The 26,223-nt window shown below is 34.7% G+C and overlaps 1 protein-coding gene across 4 annotated transcripts in view; it reads right to left on the reverse strand.

Annotated features, from left to right (window-relative positions):
* Positions 1-26,223, reverse strand: part of PPFIA2 (PTPRF interacting protein alpha 2) — a 472,755-nt gene that overhangs the window by 85,761 nt on the left and 360,771 nt on the right. For all 4 annotated transcript variants that reach the window (XM_065935474.1, XM_065935476.1, XM_065935473.1 and 1 more), the window contains 7 exons: positions 21,929-22,012; positions 21,536-21,667; positions 19,903-19,965; positions 15,762-15,853; positions 10,414-10,549; positions 8,822-9,042; positions 4,078-4,315 (listed from right to left, as the gene is read on the reverse strand). In XM_065935474.1, coding sequence (XP_065791546.1) covers positions 4,078-4,315; positions 8,822-9,042; positions 10,414-10,549; positions 15,762-15,853; positions 19,903-19,965; positions 21,536-21,667; positions 21,929-22,012 — 966 coding nt within the window. The remainder of the gene's footprint in view (positions 1-4,077; positions 4,316-8,821; positions 9,043-10,413; positions 10,550-15,761; positions 15,854-19,902; positions 19,966-21,535; positions 21,668-21,928; positions 22,013-26,223) is intronic.

The raw sequence follows: 26,223 nt of genomic DNA on the forward strand, positions 1-26,223 counted from the left end.
TGAGAGTCCCTTGGACTGCAAGGAGATCCAACCAGTTCATCCTAAAGGAGATCAGTCCTGGGTGTTCATTGGAAGGACTGGTGCTGAAGCTGAAATTCCAATACTTTGGCCACCTCATGCAAAGAGTTGACTCATTGGAAAAGACTGATGCTGGGAGGGATTGGGGGCAGGAGGAGAAGGGGATGACAGAGGATGAGATGGCTGGATGGCATCACCGACTCGATGGGCATGAGTTTGAGTAAACTCCGGCAGTTGGTGATGGACAGGGAGGCCTGGCGTGCTGCGATTCATGGGGTCACAGAGTCGGACACGACTGAGCGACTGAACTGAACTGAACTGAACTGAATCACTATAAAAGCATTCCTCCAGGAAGCTGTTTTCAAAAGGAAACTTCCTAGATGGCATGGTAGAGGGGCAGGTCTTCATGAAGGGATCATGTGTACATGTCTGAGACATGAGATATGAGACACGGACCTTAGGGAATATAAAACATATGTGAAGTGACTAGCCAGAAGTAAACACGGGACTATATCCTCCAAAGGAGATATAGACGGGAGTGAAGAAGATTGTGTGTGAAAGGATAGCCAATGCACACACAAGTAGGTTATAAACATTCCCTTTTATCTTGCCTTCTCACTTTTCACTTTCATGTATTGGAGAGGGAAATGGCAACCCACTCCACTGTTCTTGCCTGGAGAACCCCAGGGACGGGGGAGCCTGGTGGGCTGCCGTCTGTGGGGTTGCAGAGTCGGACACGACTAAAGCGACTTAGCAGCAGCAGCAGCAGGCAGGGCCTTGGACCTCCTTTGGGCAGATATGCTATTCCTACGTGATCTCAAACTTCCTGACATCTGAAATACTGAAAGCGTCTGCTTTCTCAGATGCTATTTCCCAAATACTGAAAACTCAGGCTTCAGTACAGCATATGTCTGGGGCTGCTATTTTCTTCACAGTGCTCTCTTACAGAATTAAAAAAAATAAGTTATTTCTTTATGACCTCAGATAAAACTTATTCACTTAATATTTGTTAACTTTTCTTATGTAAGGAAAACACTTTGTTAAACTATTTCATTATACTTTACATTTCTGCTGCTATTGAAAAATGGGTTGATTTACCTCGTTCAATATTCTAAATAACTAGATATCACTAATGTTATTTATGCCTCTGAATTTGTGGTGAGGTAAAGGTAGATATAAATAGGTTTTATTACCAGGACAAATAGTTATGTTTGCTAAATATGTAAATAGAAACAATATGAGTGAATAAAATGTCTTTTCAATCTCTGCTTGTCTGTCCCTAAAATTTCAAATTTTGCTTTGATTTCAAACTTACACTCAAACATGAATTATATCCAACAAAATTTTTTTTTTCTCCAATATCTTCTACAGGTAAAGGAAAACCTGTCTTTCACCATAACAATAATGAATTTGATGACAAAGTTCTACTAGGTGATAAGGACCTCCTGGATTTTACTTTTTGTTTTATTGAGTCAGATATTAAACATTTTAAATGTTTAATTTTTGTTTACTTTTTTCCTTTTTACCCTCATGAAATTCTCTAAATAGCTTTTAAGTACTCTAGTTATAGTATAATAATGTTCATTTACCACTGTTTTATTTATAACTGCTCAAGAAAATGCATGAGAGCAGTGGCATCCTAATCATTATACATAACCAAACATTATGTCTAAATGGATACAAATATATTATTTTGTTATTATAAAAATAACAACACTATCAAGGGTTATAATGCTAATATATAATGAAAATACTTAAAAGGTCAAAATAATAGGTTGAAAAAGTGTAGAAAATAATAGCAATACAGAAATAACCAAAGTATCTTGGCTTGAATGCTAAGTAAATTATACCCTGTGGGCCAATATTCTTACTACAGCTTTGATGACAAGTTGATCATCAATATACATAGCATAAACTACACATTCAGAAACTAAGCCAAATACAATATCATTTTTAATGACTCTAATCAGATGAATGGTTCCAGGATTTTAGAGGGGAGGGCATACCCCACAGCCTGTGGGGTTTCAATTCCCTGACTAAGGATCAAAACTGTATTCCCTGTAGTGGAAGTGTGGAGTCTTAACCACTGGATCACTAAGGAAATTCAGTTCCTAGATTTCTAAAATAAGGAGATCATAATTTGGTCATAGATCAAAATTTAGCTCAGTATATTGGGTTAGTTTATCTTAGTGCATTGGCTAAAAGGTTGTGCTGAATCTAGCTGGGATCAGCTTTGATTAGTCTTTATTTGGATTTTCCATCTGGAAATAAGCAAGGAATAGGATACTCAATGGTTGAAGGAGGTATTTCCTTTTTAATTTTTTTTCATCATTTCTCTTTTATATAGATTTTACTGAATGGAAGTTTCATAATTGTAAAGAGTTTGGATATAGGAAATACTGCCTCATAAATAACCTTCTGTTCCAATTTTCAGTTGCAAAGTTAAAAAGATACCTAAACTGATATACATAGTTGAAATTTTATGAAGATAAAATCTAAAAATCATTTACTTACAAGGTAGTTTTCCCCTTGGGGTGAGAATATTATATATGTATATATATACACACACACACGTACATATATGGACATGTGTGTGCATTTATATAAATTAATTCTAATGCCATTTTTTGCCACAAAACATATTATTGCAATATATATTTTTTAAAGATTTAGTTAATGATCATTTAGAAATTGAGTTAAACTTCATTGTTTATATATTACACACACGTACACAGATGCAGGCATTGTGACACTTTTTATAGAGGCTTCACAGCCTTCTGACCAGAAACACTGTATACATTTAATATTCATATTCTTCTGTCCTATTATTAATTTCTCCTCCATTTGTTATACTTGTACTAGATTTTTGCAGTATATCATCTATTATTTGATCTATTTGTGTTTTAATTAATCTCCATATCTAAACTTTTATATCTAATTTCAATTTTATTGTTTTAATATAGTTCTAATATTCATGACAAAACATAGACTTTCCCCTCATAAACAGTTCAGAATATTTAAATCTTCATTATTGCTGTCATTTCAACATATTTCCCAGGTAATCACAGAAATATATATTTCCCTCCTAATCACTGAAAACAACAAAGATAAAATAGTATATGCTTTTTTTTTTTTGACAGCAAATTTGAAGAAAAATTCAGCTCCTCTTTACTAGCTGTGTTGAACAAGGACATTTATCCACTCTCAACATTTCAATTACTTATGCCCAAGATAATGCCCTCAGATTTTCAAATGTTATCTTAGAATAAAATGACGTTCAACAGTCACTCTACCTACATTATTTCTGGCAAGAGGTATTTTAATTTTTCTTTTGTATGTTAAGAGTACTTTATAATTTATATTTCTGACTTTTATTCTCAAATGAAGATACATGAAATCAAAAATTAAAGGATAAAGAAGAGTGAAACTATTGACATGGAATTATAAAGCTCAGGAAATTTTAATATACTATTTTAATATACAATTTAATATATTAAAATTATTATAGAAATATAATATACAAAATATTATAAAATAAATATAATAAATATATAAAATAATATATTATAATATATAAAATATATAAATATAAAATATAAAACACTAATATATTAAAATAAATTTTTAGTATAAAATTATAATATAATATAATATAATATAAAATTATAACATTCTATGTTGGTGTATTGAAGCAATTATAATAAATAATTTTGAAACTTACTGTGTTTAAAAAAAAACCCAGTCTCAATGTACTTCATCAAGATATCGTCAGTAAAAATGAACTTGATGGTTTAAATTATTCAGATTTCTGATGTGCTATTTAGATTTCTGCTCTTTTATTTACTAATTATGTGACCTTGGGAAATTATAGCTGTGTAGGCTCCATTTACTTATTTTATAGTTGAATTAATATTTGTACTTATCATATAGGTTTATTAAGAAAAAATGAAAAATGATAAAACACACAGAAAGCTTTTAGATGAGAAGAAATATCCAATAAGTTTTAGCTAACGCATCAGTAATTCTAATGGAAGCAGAAGTTCTCTGGACACATCATACCAGTGTCATGACTCCCATACGATCCATCTCCCTGGCAGGACTTCGAGGTGTGAGCTTTGGTGTCGAGTGTCCACTAGGGGGAGACGAGCTGGCCAGCGACGACGCTGTGACCGAGGCAGTGATGGAGGTCCCTGGGTGCACCCGGGCTAAATTCAGGCCTTCCAGACTCACACTAGCCACTCTGTTCTCAATTTCTTCAGCACGTAACTCTGTGGATTCTTTTTCTTCTTGAATTAGTCTGAAAGATATAGTTTAATTTTGATACATTACATATTGTTATAAAATTATTAATATTTGGAATTCATCTAATAAATAAATGTATAAATAACTGTGAATATTTTTATACCAAATCTAATACTTTTATTTTTTCCCTAGACAATATAACTTTCAATAAATTCCAGAGACTTGCTGGTTGAGAACTAGAAAATCTTTCTTTCCAAATGACATATAATCCCTTGGGTTTTCAGTTTGATACCCTTTCTCTACCACTACCTGCTAAAACTCTTTTAAAACTTTGAGTGTCTAGTTAATTACTGCCTCTAATCTTAATCTTACATATGTACTTAGGAACCAATATGTGAGACTTTTAAGAACTCAAATCTCAACAAGGTCATTGACTCTTACCTCCTATCCAATGAAGCAGTATGATTGATAGACTCCTCAAAAAATGGTCATTCATAATTATAATTTGACCAAATAAAACCCCGACTTAGCCAACTTGGTTTTACATAAGCACTAAGATTTAAATAATGTATATATGCTAGATAGTTAAATGTTTTAAGAAAAACTGTTGCTGTAAATGCTTTTGAGAAGACAAACCACTATTACTCTTTTTCTTTAATCAGGGAGAAACTTCAAGAATATACATAAATTATTTATCACAAAGACACAAAGAATAAAGAACTTTAGCAGGGTTGCTGCAAGATCCTATTTAAGTTGAATCTATACACAATTTGCATATTGTTATAATAAAACTGTGTACTCATATAGTTTATTTGAAAAATGGGGGTTAGAAACATCTTTCCTGAGATATCTTCCTCTTAACAATAAATGGATTATTGTGATTTCCAATGATATATAATCTTTAATTTCAAGGTAATAATCACCACAAAGTTTTCTTTTTACATATTTATTTTGGAAAAGTTTGGCAATTTCTTATAAAACTAAACATACTCTTAATATATAATTCAGTAATTGTGTTCCTTGATATTTATCCAAAGGATATGAAAGCTGCACATAGACGTTTAGAACAACTTTGTCCATAATTGTCCAAACTTGGAAACAATTAGGATATCCTTCAGTAGGTGAATGGATACATAAACTGGTACATTTATACAATGGAATAACATTCAGTGCTAAAATGAAATGAGTTATCAAGCCATGAAGAGACATGGGGAACAACAAATGCATATGACTAAATGAAATAAACCAATCTGAAGAGGCTACATATTGTATGAGTTCAAATATATGAGACTCTGGAAAAAGCAGCCATGGATACAATAAAAAGATTAGTGATTTCCAGGGGTTGGGAGGGGAAGAGGCATTAATAGACAGAGCACAGTGAGTTTTTAGGACAGTAAAAATATTTCTGTCTGTATGATATCATGATGTTGGATATATATCATTTTACATTTTCCAGACAACCAACAGTGAACCAAAATGTGCAAATGCTGTTTGATTCCTCTGATATGAGGTTATTTAGAATAGTCAAGTTCATAGCATCAGAAAGTATATTGGTAGATGCCAGGAACCAGGCGGTGGGGGTAGGTGGGGAGGGTGAATGAGGAGTTAGTGTTTAATGGGGACAGAGTTCCAGTCCAGGAAGGTAAAAATTCAGATGGGTGACGTTAAGAGTTGCAAAACACTGTGAATGTACTTCGTGTTACAGAACTATACAGTTAAATATGGTTAAAATTGTTGGTGTTCAGTTGCTCAGTCATGCCTGACTCTTTGTGAACCCATGGACTGAAACACACCAGGATTCACTGTCTTCTCCATCTCCTGGAGTTTGCTCAAACTCATGTTCACTGAGTTGGTGATGCCATCCAACCATCTCAGCCTCTGTCATCCCCTTCTCTTCCTGCCTTCAGTCTTTCCCAGCAGCAGGGTCTTTTCTTATGAGTTGGTTCTTCATATCAGCTGACCGAAGTATTGGAGCTTCAGCTCCAGCATCAGTCCTTCCAATGAACACCCAGGACTGATTTCCTTTAGGATTGACTAGTTTGATCTCCTTGTGGTCCAAGGGAATCTCAAGTGTCTTCTCCAACACGATAGTTCAAAAGCATCAATTCTTAGATGCTCAGCCTTCTTTATGGTCCAACTCTCACACCCATATATGACTACTGGAAAAACCATATCTTTGATTATATAGACCTTTGTCAGTAAAGTAATTTCTCTGCTTTTTAATATGATGTCTAGGTTTGTCGTAACTTTTCTTCCAAGGAGTAAGAGTCTTTTAATTTCATGGCTGCAGTCACCATCTTCAGTGATTTTGGAACCCAAGAAAATAAAGTTCTTCACTGTTTCCATTGTTTCCCCATCTATTTGCCATGAAGTGATGGGACCAGATATCATGATCTTTGTTTTTTGAATATTGAGTTTTAAGCCAATGTTTTCACTCACCTCTTTCACCTTCATCAAGAGAGTCTTCAGTTTGCTTTCTGACATAAGAATGGTGTCATCTCCGTATCTAAGGTTATTGATATTTCTCTTGGCAATCTTGATTCCAGCTTGTGCTTCATCCAGCCCAACATTTCACATGATGTACTCCGCATATAAGTTAAATAAGCACGGTGACAAGATACAGCCTTGGCATACTGCTTTCCCAATTTGGAACCAATCCATGTTCCATGTCTGATTCTATCTGGTGCTTCTTGACCTGCATACAGATTTCTCAGGAGGGAGGTTAGGTGATCTGGTATTCCCATCTCTTTCAGAAGTTTCCATAGTTTATGGAGATCCTCACTGTCAAAAGCTTTGGCATAGTCAATAAAGCAGAAGTAGATGTTTTTCTGGAACTCTCTTGCTTTTCGATAATCCAGTGGATGTTGGCAATTTGATCTCTGGCTCCTCTGCCTTTTCTAAGTTCACCTTGAATATCTGGAAGTCTCAGTTCACATGCTGTTTTAGTCCAGCTTGAAGGATTTTGAGCATTGCCTTGCTAGCATGAGTGCAATTGTGTGATAGCTTGAACATTCTTTGGCATTGCCTTTCTTTGGGATTGGAATGAAAACTGACCTTTTCCAGTCCTGTGGCCACAGATGAGTTTTCTGAATTTGCTGGCATATTGAGTACAGCAGTTTAAAGCATCATCTATTAGGATTTGAAATAGATCAGCTGGAATTCCATCGCCTCCACCAGCTTTGTTCACAGTGATGCTTCCTAAGGCCCACTTGACTGCATAGTCCAGGATGTTTGGCTATAGGTGAGTGATACACCATCACAGTTATCTGGGTCATTAAGATCTTTTTTGTATAGTTCTTCTGTGTATTCTTGCCACCTCTTCTTAACACCTCCTGTTTCTCTTAGGTCCATATCATTTCTGTCCTTTATTGTGCCAATTTTTGCATGAAATGGTTAAAATAGTATGTTCTATATTATGTGACTTTTACTACAATAGTGTTAGTTGCTCAGTCACGTCCAACTTTTTGTGACCCCACGGACTGTAGCCTGCCAGGCTCTTCTGTCCATGGAACTTCTCAGGCAAGAATGCTAGAATGGGTAGCCATTCTCTTCTTCAGGGGATCTTCCCAATTCACAGATCAAATCCAGGTCTCCTGGATTGCAGGAAGATTCTTGACTGTCTGAGCCATCAGGGAAGCCCCTTTACCACAATAAAATGACATTAAAAAAAAGGGTGAACAATAATGTAAATTATGGATTTGAAAAATATCCTGTACCAATGTAAGTTCATCAGTTGTAACAAAAACTACTCTTATTAAGGATGTTGACAATGTTTGGGGCCAGGAGGTATATGGGAACTCACTCCACTTTAACTCACTCCACTTTTCTCTCAATTTTGCTCTGAATCTTAGACTTTTCTAAGAAATGACATTAATAAAATACTAGAATAATTACTCTTAATTATAATATTTCACTTACACAAAGAATATGAATTCTGTTATCCTGAAGTTTATTTTCATGGTGCCTTTTAACTTCACCCAAAGATCAGAATCCCAAATAAGTTTTAATAAAGTAACATAGTACAACATTAATAATGTTTAAACACATCCCAATGGAAAAACTGCCTCCTCTTCCAAAAAAAAAAAAGAAGAAATTTTGTACTTAAAAATGATTGGTCATAAATGACTCCAGAAAATCCTGGTGAGAGGTGACATGGTTCTGCTAAATAAGAAAATACAGTTTTAAACTCTAGGCATTCTATTAATTGCAAAGGAAAATCACATTAGAGGAACTAGTTGAGTAAGAGATAGATTGAAGTTTAATCAACTAAAGATCCAGTGCTACTCAGATGTTCAAATCATTTGGAAAATTCATCTAAGATTTCACCTTTACCTCATTCACTTATATTGTGCTAATATCATTAATCTGCATTTTTTCACATATGTTTCTAATAGAAGTTGTCCTAAGTTTATCCTGGAAAACTGTGAAATTGCACATTATAATTCAGTACGTGCAGGGTGAGGTCTGAGTATCTGGATGCCAGTACTTCTGATCTGATGATCATGATTTTAGAATCAAGGTCTTCCAATCCCTTGAGATCATCAGAAATTGTTGAACTCACCTGATTTCCTTGTTGATAGCATCGAGTTGTTCCTGAAGCATCATGGCCAGTGTCTGGGCATCAGAATGACCGCTTGGAGAGAGAAGGTCCATTGAGCTGAAGATAGTTTCTCTGTCATCATCATCAATGTCAGACATCTCTGTATCACTTTCAAAAGGGTGGCTGCTTAGCACTCCGATTTGTTGAGTTCTATTCCACTCATGATCTCCAAGAGATTTCACCTGGAAGGTAAAGGAAAAATTACAGTATATTTCATATTGCTCATTTTCAAAGCACTATTTTGAAAATAAAAACCAAAAAACACACATGCTTTTATAGCTTCCTTGGCAAAAGCAGAATCGATTATTAACACTTTATTTATCATGTCAATAAGATAGTTCCTTGATACTTAAGTAATGGAAGGTACTAATTTCAGCATAAATATCAATACTTTAATAGGAATAAGAATGTTAAACTTCTGCATGATTTCTAGTTCAATCTCAGCTCAAGGTAGTAATTATTTTAAAGCATCTATGTTTCCAATATTTTCACTTTTTGTAAGTGTAACAGTCTCTATTCATTTGTACTTAAGCATTTCCATTTCTCATACTATCAATAATTAGACTGAGGGTACAAATATTTTCACACAATAAATTATACAGGAATTCTTTCTCCTGTATTTTAATCAAGTATTAATAAAAACATTGCAAAGATTTAATTTAATCTCCACTGCTCTGGTTGCTTAAATGCCTCATTGATTTTTTTAAGCCCAAGGCACATCAATTTACATAACTATGTTTTTAAAATTAATACAATACATCCTCCATATGAGTAACAGTCTTAAGTAACCAACAGACCAGTGCTTTTCAGGCTGTGACCTGAAGGCAGGAGATGGCTGAAAGAAAGAGAGCAGTCCTAGATTTTCTGCTATTTACAAGTAGACTTTCAATTTTGTGATGATATAAAATGATTTTGGGGGGGACCACAAAAGTGATATTGCCCAAAAGCCCATTTATTTGGCCACATGGCATAATAGATAAAAGTATGGAATTTGAAATTACTCAAATACAAACACAAGTTTAGACTCATCATTTGTCTGACTATGTAGGATAGGACACACAAAATTCCTGAGCTTCAGTTTTTTTCATACATGAAATTAGTATAAAATAGTACTCAATTTATAACGTTACATGAATAAATACTCGACACATGCTTAGTTCAACTTCTGGTACCTAGCAAGTGTTTTATGTTGGACTTCCCAGGGGGCGCTAGTGGTAAAGAACCTGCCTGTCAAAGCAGGAGATACAAGAGACGCGAGTTCAATCCCTGGGTCGAGAAGATCCCCCTGGAGAAGGGGATTCTTGCCTGGAGAGTCCCGTGAACAGAAGAGCCTGGTGGGCTATAGTCCATAGGGGCATAAAGAGTCAGACATGGCTAAAGTAACTTAGCATATGCACAGGGGTTTTATGTTAGCTATAGTTTTAAAAAAGAAAAATCTGTCATATATCACACCTGAAACTAATACAAATGAATGCTTTCAGTATAAAAATATTATCTAAAATGGAAGAGCATATTTACTTAAACCATCAAAGACTTGAAATCAAAAGTTTAACCTTTGTCTCATCTCTCCTCACACCCATGCGGCCTCTCCTTGGTCTTCTTATTACTTTAGTTGTTCTGTAATCAGACTGGCTGTCCACTAGGGATCCAACAGAATACCGCAGCTCAGCTGAGGTGTCTAGATGAGTTCTGGAAATAAGGAAAATTTATCAGCAAATCATTATGCACCACTTAATTGGCAACAAAACTCAAACCCTCAAGGGGGAAGAAAATAAAGTTATAAACCTTAGAGGTCTCTGCAGAGGCTTATGTCATAAATTTCAGTCTCAGGTTCATTCTGAGGATCAGGTTCATTTGAGAATATTAAAAAGCCTTTCTGTTCATTCAATATCATTTTCAAACTCACTAGTCAGGTTGAAACATGTTAAGATTGACAACCAATATCCATTGGCTTATATTCTGGAAACTCTGTTTTTATTTTGAGCTATTTAGTGGATAATCCAATACATTTATCACTGTGTTTTTTATTTGTTTTAAATATTCTTCACTAACCTAAAAGAAAAATGTGTAAACTTTTTGAGTCACTGCATTATCTATTTTCCACTGTTTTGTTTTTCAATTTAGGAAATCAACAAAATACTTAAAATCAGATTGACCTAAGGTTAATAATTTTTTTTTTGAAAATAAAATAGGATAGTCCACCAGAAGTTTTTCAGGTTTTGATAAGACATTGTTCCAAAAATATTAAGGAAGGATCTTTTAATAAGCACATTCAATTCTTAAATCTGCTTACAGATGAAACACTTTGAAAATTCTAATTGGAAAATATCATCAGACTAATTTTCAATAAACATGAAAATAAAGTACATTGTAATCAAAGTGCACTAAAGGTTTCTCCAAGTATATTATTTATATATGGATTTGTAGAAAATTAAGTTTACAGCTACAGTAATGATTATAACAAATGCAACATACTGTCATATAAAACGATCCATCATCAGTAGGAAATATTCTTAAAGCTGTTTTCTCTTGAACTTGGGGCTTCTGTTGATCTACTATGCTCTTACTCTCAGTTCTCTTTGTGGACAAAAACAAACATCTCCAAATACTTGGCAAGACTATAAAAGGTTAGGTGAGTTCTGGGTTTTTGAAAAAGTAGAAGACACTGACTTAATTGATGCAGGTTCTTGTTTAGCCCAATTGGATGTTAAAGCAGATGAACTAAGGAATCATCCTCGAAATAGATGACAGCTATTGTTTTTATAGCAGCGAACTTGAGGCTTAATCAGGCAAAATGGCTTTATTGTGAGTTAGTTATATATTAAAAACTAGCCAATCAGGCCACAGCCATTAAGTGGCACAACGGTCAGTTTTTATTTATAGCAGAGGATATAAGTTTTATTAAGCCAAAGATCAAATTTTAGTCACCATTGTGTGTTCAAGGAGATATTCCTAGAATGATATAAGAACTTGATAAATATCTGGTAAGACAAGAAATGAATGCAATTGACTATATTAATAATATAGTCCAAACTGTTCAGGTCAGCATATTCCCTGTCTAAGGACCTTTATTGGTCTGTGACTGCTTAGAGTAATGTCTCTGTGGGCACTAGAGTTTCTAAAATTATAACTCATTATGCTAGGAGTATTGTTTTCTTGTGTTTTATCTCTCAATTCCAGGTCATCAATAAAAACATTAAATGAACATTGATCCCATTGATGGGATCAAACAGGTCCCACTGATGCCCTGCTCACAACTCTTCATTGTTCTTACAAGGCCCTCTACCTGGGCTTCTTCTACTTTCCACTTTCATTTCCATTTACTCTCAAACTCATACTTTCCTTTGATTCAAGCCTTTGAACATGCTATTCTTTCTGTCTCTTCACACATTTATGTGATCACTATTTCTCAAGTTTCAATTTAAGCTGAGGCTTAAAAGTCTCAATGTCATCTACTATTCTAGCTCCTGGTATTCCCTGTATGAGTGCAAATTCCCCGTGTGAATGTGAATTCCCTGTGTGAATGTGAATTTGTTAGTCGCTCAGCTGTGTCCAACTCACAGAGTCCATGGACTGTAGACTGCCAGGTTCCTCTGTTCATGAAATTTTCCAGGCAAGAATACTGGAGTGGGTAGCCATTCCCTTCTCCAGGGGATCTTCCTGGCCAGGTCTCCTGCATTGCAGGCAGACTCTTTACTGTCTGAGCAAACAGGGAAGCCCTGCAATCTTCAAATTTGTATTTGTGCATTTTCCATCTGGAACATGTATTCTTCACTACCATCACCACTATATCTCAAATGTCACAACATCTCACAAGTAGAAAGCACTTAAGTTATCTTGAAAGAACAAAAGACCTGAACCAACACTAATTGTAGGCAGGCATTGCTTATACTTTATTTGAAGGAGTTACTCCTCACCTCCCTCCTTTTGTTCAACTCTGATCTGTCAGAGGCAGTATTTCCATATATTTCAATTTTAAAATTATTTTTAGTGTACAATATTTTGAGAGGCATTTGCAGATGTAAGTTACAATACAGTCACTGGTTCCTTTCTTTTTTTTTTTTAAATTATACTTTAAAGTTGTTCTTGTTTTTTTTTTTTTTTCCATTTATTTTTATTAGTTGGAGGCTAATTATTTCACAATGTTGTAGTGGTTTTTGTCATACATTGACATGAATCAGCCATGGATTTACATGTGTTCCGCATCCCGATTCCCCCTCCCACCTGCCTCTCTACCCGATCCCTTTGGGTCTTCCCAGTGCACCAGGCCCGAGCACTTGTCTCATGCATCCAACCTGGGCTGGTGATCTGTTTCACCCTAGATAATATACATGTTTCAATGCTGTTCTCTCGAAACATCCCACCCTCGCCTTCTCCCACAGAGTCCAAAAGTCTGTTCTGTACACCAGAGATAAATCCACGCACCTATGGACACCTTATCTTCGACAAAGGAGGCAAGGATATACAAAGGAAAAAAGACAACCTCTTTAACAAGTGGTGCTAGGAAAACTGGTCAACCACTTGTAAAAAAATGAAACTAGAACACTTTCTAACACTATACACAAAAATAAACTCAAAATGGATGAAAGATCTAAATGTAAGACCAGAAACTATAAAACTCCTAGAGGAGAACATAAGCAAAACCCTCTCCGGCATAAATCACAGCACGATCCTCTATGACCCACCTCCCAGAATATTGGAAATTAAAGCAAAAATAAACAAATGGGACCTAATGAAACTTAAAAGCTTTTGCACAACAAAGGAAACTATAAGCAAGGTGAAAAGACAGCCCTCAGATTGGGAGAAAATAATAGCAAATGAAGAAACAGACAAAGGATTAATCTCAAAAATACACAAGCAACTCCTGCAGCTCAATTCCAGAAAAATAAATGACCCAATCAAAAAATAGGCCAAAGAATTAAACAGACATTTCTGCAAAGAAGACATACAGATGGCTAACAAACACATGAAAAGATGCTCAACATGACTCATTATCAGAGAAATGCAAATCAAAACCACAATGAGGTACCACTACACGCCAGTCAGGATGGCTGCTATCCAAAAATCTATAAGCAATAAATGCTGGAGAGGGTGTGGAGAAAAGGGAACCCTCTTAAACTGTTGGTGGGAATGCAAACTAGTACAGCCACTATGGAGAACAGTGTGGAGATTTCTTAAAAACTGGAAATAGAACTGCCATATGACCCAACAATACCACTTCTGGGCATACATACTGAGGAATCCAGATCTGAAAGAGACACGTGCACCCCAATGTTCATCGCAGCACTGTTTATAATTGCCAGGACATGGAAGCAACCTAGATGCCCATCAGCAGACGAATGGACAAGGAAGCTTTGGTACATATACACCATGGAATATTACTCAGCTGTTAAAAAGAATTCATTTGAATCAGTTCTAATGAGATGGATGAAACTGGAGCCCATTATACAGAGTGAAGTAAGCCAGAAAGATAAAGACCAATACAGTATACTAACACATATATATGCAATTTAGAAAGATGGTAATGATAACCCTATATGCAAAACTGGTTCCTTTAAATAAGGAACCATGTAGCTTCCCCTCCAGAATCTCCTGGGACTCTTGAATACAATCTCATAAAGGAACTTGCACAGATAACTAGGTATGAATTTTCTTGGAGAAAACCTGTTGCTCATTACTCTGCTTCCTGGCATGTTCTTCATTGTCCTCTGCAATTATCCAGACTCTAACCTTTCTCCAGAGATGGGCCAAATCAGGCCTTTTTCAGTCACTGTGGAACTCATTTTTCGTTCTTATCACCATCATTACCATATATATCACTGAATTAATAACTTCAGGTCAGATATATAAATCATAATAAAACATTAGAAAAATAAACATTATTTTCAAAATCAAAGATCTACATATCTAAAAATTCCTTGGGTGTATTTACACCTGCAGAACTGTGTTTCTTATATTAAACTGAATTCAAAATTCTAAAGTTTGTTTTTATTAATACTCACATTGAAGAGAATGTAAATACTTTTAGGATTTTTTTTAATTTGGAGTTTTCATCTGAATGCTTGAAAAATGCTTTACTAGATATGCATTTCTTCAACAATATCCATTGAGAGTCTAATATATACATATTTTTTGGGGGTGCTGAAATTATAGTACTCAATACAGGCAAAAAACTCCAACCCTTGTGGAGCTAACATTCTTAGGATAAGTTTAAGACAAAAAAAAAATGCACTTTTATAATAGAAGTCTGTGGGGTTCAAAAGTTTCAAATAGCTGATACTGTGTTGTTTAACAAATAAATGCTTGTTATCAAATTAGATATGTGTCTATCTACATAGTAAATAAGCATCTCTTTGCCTTTTTTTTAAAAGATGAGGTGTTGACTCAAAGTAGCTGAGTACAAAGAAATTTATTTGAAAAATTTTTAACGTATTTCTCCTTCCCTCTTTTGCCTTGACAAAACAGATCATTACCAATGTGAGTAAATATAAGTAATCATAACCAATGATGTTTCTTCAGTAACAGGATACACTGAAAACATTTCTGCACGTAGAGAAAACGACTGATGCCTTTTCCTAGAAAAACATGTAATCTCTGTACCTATACTTCCACTTTTAATGTACAGTTTATAATATATAAGAAGACATATATTTCTATATATATATTAAATGATGAATACAAAAGGAAATGATTTATATTTTACTGCATGTTTGAGGAAAGAATTACTAAGTTAGAGAACTATTTTGGAGCATAGAAACTATAAATCAGTAAGGAATCAATACGGCAATGCCTGCTGACCAAGAGAAGGTACTTAGTTATTTTATTTGAGGAGATATAAAACCCATAAGAAAATTCACATTGATTTTGGTGAACTATAGATAAGCTTTTAATTTAATGTTACCTTGACATTGTGGGTTCAATTAAAGAACCAGTTCTCATTTTCAACTGGTCAAGTTCGGATCTCAGCTTTTCAATTTCTTCTGCCAACCTTTCCTAAAAATCAAAGAGGTGTTAACTCGGATGATAGGCATATACCAATAATACCAACATTTGATTATGATAAACCAACTACTAAGCTTAACAACTTTCTAAAAATGAAAATATATTTTTATTAAATATTGTTAGATATGACAGCAAAAAATGCCTGACTTTCCCCTTGAGATGAAAATGTAACAGCAGAAATTAACACAATTTTACCCACATTCCCTAGTACTCACTAATCCTAAATCTTTCTAAACATATGGGAAAACTAAGGTCATGACTAGCTGTACATACGTCACTTTAAAATCAGAGTAGAAAGCATAGCAGTTTAAAAAATTAAGAAAAGGTTAAGAAAAGAATGATAAAAAGTCATCACCTGATATGAGCTAAAATTATTAACTTGATATTGGTACAATAACTTTTGCATCTGAGAATTTTCTAAGATTGGCATTATCAGCTTCAGTCTGTAAACTTCTGAAGACAAGGGTGCTCTTATAGCCCTTAATTAAATGCTCATGTAAGCACTCAGTTTTGTTTGCATGATTATAAATTTTATAACATTATAAATGTTTAAATGTGTCCTTCTGTATTTTCCAATGCTGTTAGTTTTCCCCCTCGCAAGGGCCAATGCTGGCCATTTTACTGGACTCAGGCTTCTCTTCTCTTGTCAGTGTGGCCTTTGCAATGTTTATCATATCTGCTCTTTTTATTCTTTCTACTGCCATCCTATGTTACACATGTTTTTACCTTTTTCTTGAATTATTTTACCAACTTCCACAGAGGCATTGTTCCCTTCCATCTCTTCCCCATACATTCCTCTGCTAGCTGTATCATTTTTAAAGACATGTATGATCAAATAAAACTCTTGCTTATAGTTATCTGATACATTCTGATTATATTTATTAATACATTTATTATTTCCACAAATACACAATAAGCACCTCTTGTGCGGTAGGCTTTAAAATACAGCATGCATGCTACAGCAATGAGCTATCAAATTTCCTGCCCTTATGTAATTTACAGTCTAGCAGAAAAGACAATAAACAATTTGGGCTTATAGGATATTGGTAGGATGTAGAAAATAGGAGAGTAAAGGAAGGCTCTGAATTAAGCGATATTTGAGCAAAGACCTAGAGAAAGGGAGGGAGTTAAAAAACTACCTTAAGGAAAGGAATGGCAAGCAGAAGGAATGGTGGGTGCAAAGACCTCTTAGGGGGACTATATTTGGTGAGGGAGAGGGCTAGGAAGCTTTTGTGTCTGGACTGGAAAAGTTAAGGAGAAAGGCAAGTGGTGATGGGTTTAGGAAATCATGCTAACTCCCAATGAGATAGGAAATGACTTGGGGATTTTTGAGTAGAGAAGTGACCTGATGATTTTGATGGCTGTGAGGTGAAGTGATGAATGGGACTGGAAGGCAGGGAAGAAATAAAATTATTACTGCTATTCCAAAAACAGGCAAGAGGATTATGGCTTGGACAACCATGGTGTCAGAAGAGAATGGCAAGGATATTGGTTGCATTCTGAAGACAGAACTGAAAGAATTTGCTATTGAACTGGATAAGGGGTGTGGATAAAGAAAGAGTTCAAGAATAGCTCCAAGATTTTTAACCTGAATAATTAAGGGGAAGAAGTTGTGATTTACTGACATGACTGCTGGGTGGTGATTAGGTTCGTTGGTAGTTTGGGGAGTTGAGGGGATTATTTGTTAAGATTGAATGACCATGTGTCCAAATAGAGATAAAGAGCTGGCTCTTGAATAAATGAACTCCTTCAGGAACAAGGACCCAGTAGGTGATCTAAATTTGTAAGTACTCAATTTACAAGTGGTATTTAAAATCCATGAACTCACCAAGGACTGAACATACAAAAGATATCCAAGGATGGTCCTAGGAACTTTAGAGATCAAGATAATGAAGAGAAACATGAAGAAAAGAGGTTCAGTATATGAAGGATTTTATTCATAATGGACTTTGCTGCTGCTGCTAAGTCGCTTCAGTCGTGTCCGACTCTGCGCGACCCCATAGACGGCAGCCCACCAGGCTCCCCCGTCCCTGGGATTCTCCAGGCAAGAACACTGGAGTGAGCTGCCATTTCCTTCTCCAATGCACGAAAGTGGAAAGTGAAAGCGAAGTCACTCAGTCATGTCCGACTCTCAGCAACCCCATGGAGTGAAGCCTGCCAGGCTCTTCTGTCCATGGGATTTTCCAGGCAAGAGTACTGGAGTGGGGTGCCATTGCCTTCTCCATAATGGACTTTGGGTTATAGACAATTGAGTGGAAATTTGAGGAGTTACAGGAGATGTGGTTAGATTAGGAAATGTGTTCAGCTGTATGGAATGACATTCCGAAATGACGTATGACCTGGGATTTGCTTCCTTTAGAGGCTGACATGGACAGGGATGTAAAGCATGGAATGATTTGTACTGCTGATTGCCTGGGCAGACTGTTGGAGTTATAAGGTCCAGGTAGGTGGTTGGGGAGTGGGTTCTGGGGATCTTGCCAGAAGCACACAGAGCTTTGAATAACATCATATTTCATAATAGGATCGAGGCCAAAATTCACAATCTGGTAACATTCTAGTCCTTTAAACACATACCAGTCACAGCAAACTTCTGGTGATTCAGCAAATCAACCATCCTTGTTTTTTCTCCACACTATTGCATAGGTTTTGTCCTCTTCCCTACCCTTCTCTGTTGGTTAAGATCATATGTGCCTTCAAGAGCTGGATGAAATGTCATCTTCTTCATGCAGACTTTCTGAACTACTCCAGAAAGAATTAGATGCTATCTTCTAGGCACCATACTGAATTGACCTAATACATCTGTCTTTCAGGGGTAAGAGTATGTACATCCTGACTGTGGGACAAAATAGCTATTTTTAAATTAATATCATAATATGTAGCATTCAATACAGTTAGATGTACAATTGTTCCTTCTTATCTTTATCCTCTCATCTTTTCCAATACCTTCCAAATGTCATATGTTGTCAGATCTTCCGTTCCTTCCTTCCCCATCTCCTTTCCTTCTTCTCTCCCTTCATTGCTTTCTTCCGTCCATCTGTTTCTTCCTTCCCTCTGTTACTCCCTCTTTCCCTCCCTCCCTCCCTTCTCTATTTCCATTCCTTTCATCTTTTGTTGAGCACACATTTAACAAGTCACTTATTAAGGGAGTGATTTGGTATTACTTCATTTACCTATGCTGAACAAAATAAGACAAAATTGCTAACAAGAATTGTACATGCTAAGGAAGGAGGGAAAGACATTATCAATTATAGCTTTTAACACTCCATAATCTGGTCCTTATCTCTCTAGTCTATCATGTATTCTACAATGAGAATAACTGATTTCAGTAAAACTTTTAAGCCCATTATTATTTAAGATCTCAAACCTAACCTCTCATCCTCTCCCAACTCTAAGCACCCACAATCAGGGCACAGGGACTGTATTTGAAAGGCTTCACCACAGTACTGCGTTTCCTTAAAGTTTTCTGAAACCTTATTTAGGGCATCAGTGTATGCTGATCTCTCTTACCTGTAGTTCTTATTTTCTGTTTCACTCATTTGGCACTTGGCATCTGCTACTCTACAATCCATTGCTTTGTGATTTTTCTCCTGAGACTTTTTCAGATACTTTAGAACTAAGATTGTGTTTGCAAAGATGTAACTTATCACAACTGTTATGCACAATAGATATTTAATACATTTCAGCTAAATGTATTAACTAGACAAAACTAGATACAAATCAGTGCATATATTTTTATATAAAGTTCAAAAAGCCAAAATAATTTTCCTTTCTCTGTTAGCAGTCTAGATAGTGATTATCCTTTAGGATAAAAGTAGTGATTACAGGCTAACAACAGGGGCTTCCAGGATGTTGATTTTTAGTGTGTTGGCTTGAAAAAATTTATCAGGCTCTCTTTCTATATGTATACTTTTCTGTATGTATTATATAAAATTTAACTATTTTAAAAGATAAGATCCTAAAATTATTATCAAATTTATTTTACAAAAAAAGTTCACCACTGTGAAATAGAAAAGTGGACAAAATGTAAGCTTCTATAATACCTTATCATGTAAAGATTCTTCCAGATTCTTTCTGAAAGTTTCTGATTCTTGAATTAAAACATTCTACAGAAAAGGAAAGAAGAACAGATAAATAATTAATAAACTAAGGAGAAAATCATTCAATGTGTAGATTAATTTTATATGACTCAAGAATTTTCTTTGATTCCTTCCTTGGCGCCATCTATTTTTTAGTTTCCATGGAAACTAAGTTTCAATGGAATCTTTAAACAAGACACTTGAACATTTTTAGAAAGACATAGTTAAAATGGGAAATGTCATTTTGTAATAGTTGGATTGACAAATAAGATAACTATTAACTTCTAAACTATTTTTGTTGACCTCTTCTTAGTCTTTTTAAAATTTGAAATAATCAGTTTATTCTTTAAATGAGAAAAAGTGAATAAAAAGCAAAATATTAGTCAAAGCTGTCACAGAGAAGAAGTCAGATGAACTCATTTTTATTACCTGAAGAAAGAAAAATTTAAGATCATATATTTTAAATATTCAATTTCTGAACCTTTATTTCATATACAGAATGAATAATTTCTAATAATGATTAAATTATTAAATAAAAATAAAATTTAGCTATTTAAAAATCAATGTTACATGTCATGATATATAAATAACTTGCATGACAGATTTTTAAAAAAATCCTTGCCATAAAAGTATTACTATTTAAAAAAAAAAAAAAAGTATTACTATTTTAAAACTATTTATATTTTTCTTATAGTATTACAAAGCATGATTTATAATAATGCATTCTTTTTAAATTTATAGATTAAAATTAAAGTAAGAGTTTGGATATTGGCCTGCATTTGGAACTGAAGAGGAAGAAGGTAAGTCTTATGACTTAATGGGGAAACTGATCAAATTTCTTTAACATTTTCTTGAAACATTTTTCCTGTTTTGGTTTAGTGTATGGAGCAGGGGGAAATGTCTAGTTTAAGTAGTGGCTGGCATTCAGTCTAAATTTCCAAAATGATTTCTCCACCTGGGTTTTAATCCCTACTTTTTATATCATGGAACTGGCAACCAGCTGACATAACTGCTGTTGATCTGGTAGTTGCCAACTATTAATGAGACATATAAATTGTGAGTGAAATTACAGTGGGTTTTTGTACAAAAGCCCATTTTTGTATATAATATGGCTGAAAGTATGCATTTCTAAATTCTGTGGTGAGATTGACACTGGTTTTATTGGTGATATAAACTCACTCATATTTTGGCTTTTAGATTAGTAGCAGATTCAGATACTTGAAACATTTGAATGGTTCATATCAAACTTCCCTACCCTCCACTCCAAAATACTATTTTTGTCTTAATCTTTTTTGCATACCAGGTGAGAAATAAATGAAACACTTTCATTGCAAAAGCATACCACATTTCAATACATTTGTCTGTATGATCATGCTACACATGTTATATAACGTAAATTTTTTCATTCACTTAAAATTTGATCTTACATATTTTTATAGAAGCCATTTGTTCACTTTTAAGATGTACCAGGCTCCTTTCAAATTAAAGAAAGTAAATGGATCCTCTGACCAGTACTATGATTGCAGCAGAGCATAGAACAAGCATGATCATAAGAATATAGCTAAAAATCATGTGATTTTACTGTTGGCCATTTTACCTTCTCTTCTAGAGCAGCCATCCGTTCCTTTAAATGTAGCTGTAAGCGTTCATTGGATTCTGTCAGAAGTCTGTCCACAGTATCAGATAATCTTTTGTTGTGTTCCTCATTCATTTTCTCTCTTTGCCTAGCCTTATATCCAAATAAATAAATTTAACATAAGAATCATTTAAAAAGTATTTGGGTTTGTTTTTATATTTTTTCTAGTTTAAATACTGGATTTAATTTTATGTCTGTTTTGATTAAACTGGCAGAAGCTCTTTTTTTAAATGCACAGGGCATATCCATATGATTTTAAATATAACCCATAATCAAGAAAGGCATTCATTTCTTATAGGTAGAGTATAAACCCATAAACTGATGCTTGAGAGGGATGGCTCTTAAAATACATACTCTTTGAAGTTCTTGATTTTTCTCTTCGAGTTGACCTTCGAGATGCCTCATCCGTTCTTCAATGTTTCCGTGTCTTTCTTCAGCCTGTTAAGAAACATGAAGAATGCACCTGACACGTAAGGTGTGTTAAGACTCTTCCTCTAAATAAACTGAAATAAAATGTAAAGCAAGCTACTACCAACTGCAAATGTAGTTTTCAAAAAATAAACTTTCTTTCAACAGGCAGCTGAACAGCATTGCTTGAAATGTGTCAGCTACAAAGGCCTGTCACATCCAAGCATCAGCAAAACATTGGAGTTATTTATGAGCAATGAGATCAGCCAAATGTAACATGCAGACTGTGCATGGTTTGAACACAAACCTGCCATTGTCCAATCTTAAGCTCCTGAAGCACTCAACTGCACAGATGGTCGATTATCAATAAATAAAAAGTAACAAAATTTTTAGAAATGAAAAGAAAAAATTAGATGGATTCTATTTAGCAATAGAAAGTAAAGTCCAGTAGGACTACCTTCCTACGTATGGAGATCATTTCTTGTAGTTTAGCTTCCATAACATATTGATAATCATCAGATGAGGTAGAAGAGGTTGGATCAGACTAACAAGTCAAGGAAAAGGAGAGGGACAAAATTGAAAAATCAGAACGAAAGACACTGGCACTGAACAGAACATAGCACAGAATGCTTAAAAGAAAAGTGTGACAGCAAATTTAATACTTTAATAGACAGAATTGTATGTGGAAAGAACTACACTGATACTTGGTGAACATGATGCAGTTGATGGTTGTAAGTGAAAAACAATGATATGCTCAAATAAAAAGCTCCCAACCTAAGGTATGAAGGGTTAGTGATGGCTGGCGATGAAAGATTACTACAGAACGAATTAAAGCAACTCTGAGAGAGTCATGTAATAGTTGGAATTATGGGAAACCAGACACTAAGATTCTGCTTCTGATACACTGTCAAAAGTTTTGTGTTTTGGTTTGTTATATTACTTAAAAATAATGGAAACAGTGTACCTCAATGTTGAGGAGTAGGCCAAGGCAATGATCTCAGGTGAAATAAATTTGGAGCAGTATTTATTATAAACCCAACTCTGTAGAAATCAGAGGAGAAGCTAAGCTATGGGGTTAATTATTAGGGGGCTAATTAATAATTGGAGTATTCTCCAGTTCAAGCAGGATTGAACTCAGCAACAGTGGCAAACTTACAAAACGACTTCTGGTCTCTGAATACACACTATGTTTGGAGGTGTAAAACCTAAGCATCTACTCTTAGACACAGCCTTAATTTGACATTTTAAATGAAAATGATTAAAAGTCTTCAGAGTACCAAAGTGACGATAGTGCTGTGAGGACAAGATCACCTACAGTGAACTTTCCTGAATGAGACAAGGGGCCACTCCAAATCTGACTCTGCACTGATTTGTTGCCATGGAAACTAAAGAGGGCCCTAAAGTGGAAAGGCGGCACAGTGCCCTTGCGAGCTGCTGTTTGCCCAGTGACTAGGTTAGTTAGTGTCTTGGGGGTGAATGTCAGGTAACCACAGATGCAGAGTGTTCAACATATGACATTGCTGATAGCTGAATTGTATTAGTATGTTATGCACAGATTACATGTAAAGTCACATCAACATTTTAATCGTAACTACAAGTTAAATAATCACAACAGCCAAAGTACCTTATGTCAGTATAAATGATATTTAACTCCAGAGCATATTCTATTACATTTTAAAAGTTTATTCTAAAACAGTGAAACTTACTTTATGCAAATATAAGACTATATATAAATATGTCATGCAGTACCTGAAAAGAAATAGTAACCTATTCATGTATTGGTTCATATGCATGTGTACTATTTTATGCAACAAATTCCAACTTAATCTATAAAATGAGCATTTAACATTTAACTCATGGGCTTATGTGAAGTATAACTCAACATTTACATTTTGTAAGATTTTCCTTCTGATATTCTTATTTCATAAATTGGCAAAGTAATGAAGAAAAAATAATCAATTTCTCTCCCCAAATCTCCAACCAGAAGCAACACAGAATGCTACCATAGTCTTCAAATGCTACAAAACAATTTTATAATATTATTTAAAATTTATAATTCAATTATTAATACTGTATATAGGTCAAAATATTGCTGAAATGATATACTTTAAATTCTTAAATAGATCTGTAATCTTTCAAAATTAAATTTTAATAAGTAATGTTATGACAATTAGTCAGGTGATTGATTCAAGGTAGTCAAAGCATGAACATTTCTATTTCCAAAACTGTTCATTCCAATATACAAGTAAAGTTAGTATATCTTTCAAAGGTCCTTAAAACTTCTAGCTGTTTACATCTTAACTATTGAAAACACACCACACATTGTGAAACTTCACTTCAGAGATTAAACAAGAATCGTGTCATATTTAAATCACTATGTTTTGTTGATATTTTTATTGGTACTAAAAATGGATGAAATACCTTATGAAATTCAAGATGAATTATTTCCAAGCTGAGGGAATATGCATTTTAATTAAAGAAGTAAACATCATAAGTCAAAAGATTGGGAGCCCAAAATGTTTATTAGTTGTGTATTCACTCACCAAAGCCAAATTTTTCATTTTATCCCTAGCTACCAGCATTTAAAACTTTTGACTTCCCGAAAGCCTTAAATGAGCTTTAGCTACCTATTTTTACACACACACACACACACACACACACACATACATACATGCACACCACCAGCAGAAGAAAAGATTGTCTTATCAACCTAACAGTAAATTCAGACATCATCTCTAAACAAGAGCTGGATAAATGTGCAAGCACCACCGATTTATGTTCATCTGAACCCGAGAAGACTGCAAGAAAAGGATGGAAATGCTGATGCGGCTGCTAAGCCGCTTCAGTCGTGTCCGACTCTGTGCGACCCCATAGACGGCAGCCCACCAGGCTCCCCCGTCCCTGGGATTCTCCAGGCAAGAACAGTGGAGTGGGTTGCCATTTCCTTCTCCAATGCATGACAGTGAAAAGTGAAAGTGAAGTCGCTCAGTCGTGTCCGGCTCTTAGCGACCCCATGGACTGTAGCCTACCAGGCTCCTCCGTCCATGGGATTTTCCAGGCAAGAGTGCTGGAGTGGGGTGCCATTGCCTTCTCCAACTAGACTCATGCAAAAACAGTCTGCAATTTTATGACTCCTTGATGGGATATAGGGCTTATCTTACTTTCACTCTCTAATGTGAACAGACAATTTTGAAGTTTTAGAAAAAATTACAGGAAGAAATGGTTTTGAGAAGAATGTGAATTTATTTGGAAATGGAGAAGGAATTAAAGTTAAAGAGAGGACGGCCAAAGAGAAGAAAAAGTACATAACAGATAATAAAAGAAAAAATACATATAGACCAAATAAAATATATGAAAGATTGTTCATAAAATCATTCAAAACATAGGATAGGGAGTCTAGATTTAAATTAAGCATACATCATAAATTAGTGAGAAGTCAAAAATATTATAAAGTAGAAAAAGACTATGGAGATCAATAATAGTAAGTAACTGAAAACAAACGGATATTGAAACAATGAACAACTAAAGCTGTCCCTTAGAGACAGTCCCTTTAGGTCTTGAGAACAGAAGATAAGAAAACGCTTAAAAATTATTTTAGCCATCAAATTTGGGAGAGCAAATGAAAGACTGAAAGACTGATCTTCAAATGTTATAAAAGGGTTACAAGCAGAGGGAGTACATTGAAAATAAAATCTCAGGACCAGAGGAGCGTGAATAATGAATTAAATACGGCCATTTGAAAACTATATATCTGAAATAATGTGTTGATATACAGTCAGTCAGTAGAGAAAACAGCAAAAAGGACAAGCAGAGTGAAATCTAGCAGCTTCACATATTTTAAGAGAGATAAAATTGCACAAAAGGGAGGAAATCAAAAGGTCTAGATGAAGTAGAATTTTAGTAATGTATTATTAGGTAGGAGTAAACTGAGGAAATACTTTGGGTACATAAATGAATATAGGTATCAAATATGGTTCCAATACAATTAAATGGAGGGCAAGACAGATGAGATACCTACTTTGTTATTTTTAAATTCTAAATTAAGGATTCTTAGGGATATTTAATTAAAGCCTCATTTGTCAAGTATTATATTTTAAATTATGCTTTATTCTCAATCAATCAGAGGTTAATTTGGGGCAAATTTGCTGAATTTTAAATTGTGTTTTGGGGAGTGAGAGTCCAGACTTTCTTGTATTTTACTCACACAATATTGATAACTATTTTATACTAAAATATCACAA

This window comes from Muntiacus reevesi, chromosome 4 (assembly GCF_963930625.1).
Source record: "Muntiacus reevesi chromosome 4, mMunRee1.1, whole genome shotgun sequence".
In the NCBI taxonomy this organism is placed as follows: domain Eukaryota; kingdom Metazoa; phylum Chordata; class Mammalia; order Artiodactyla; family Cervidae; genus Muntiacus; species Muntiacus reevesi.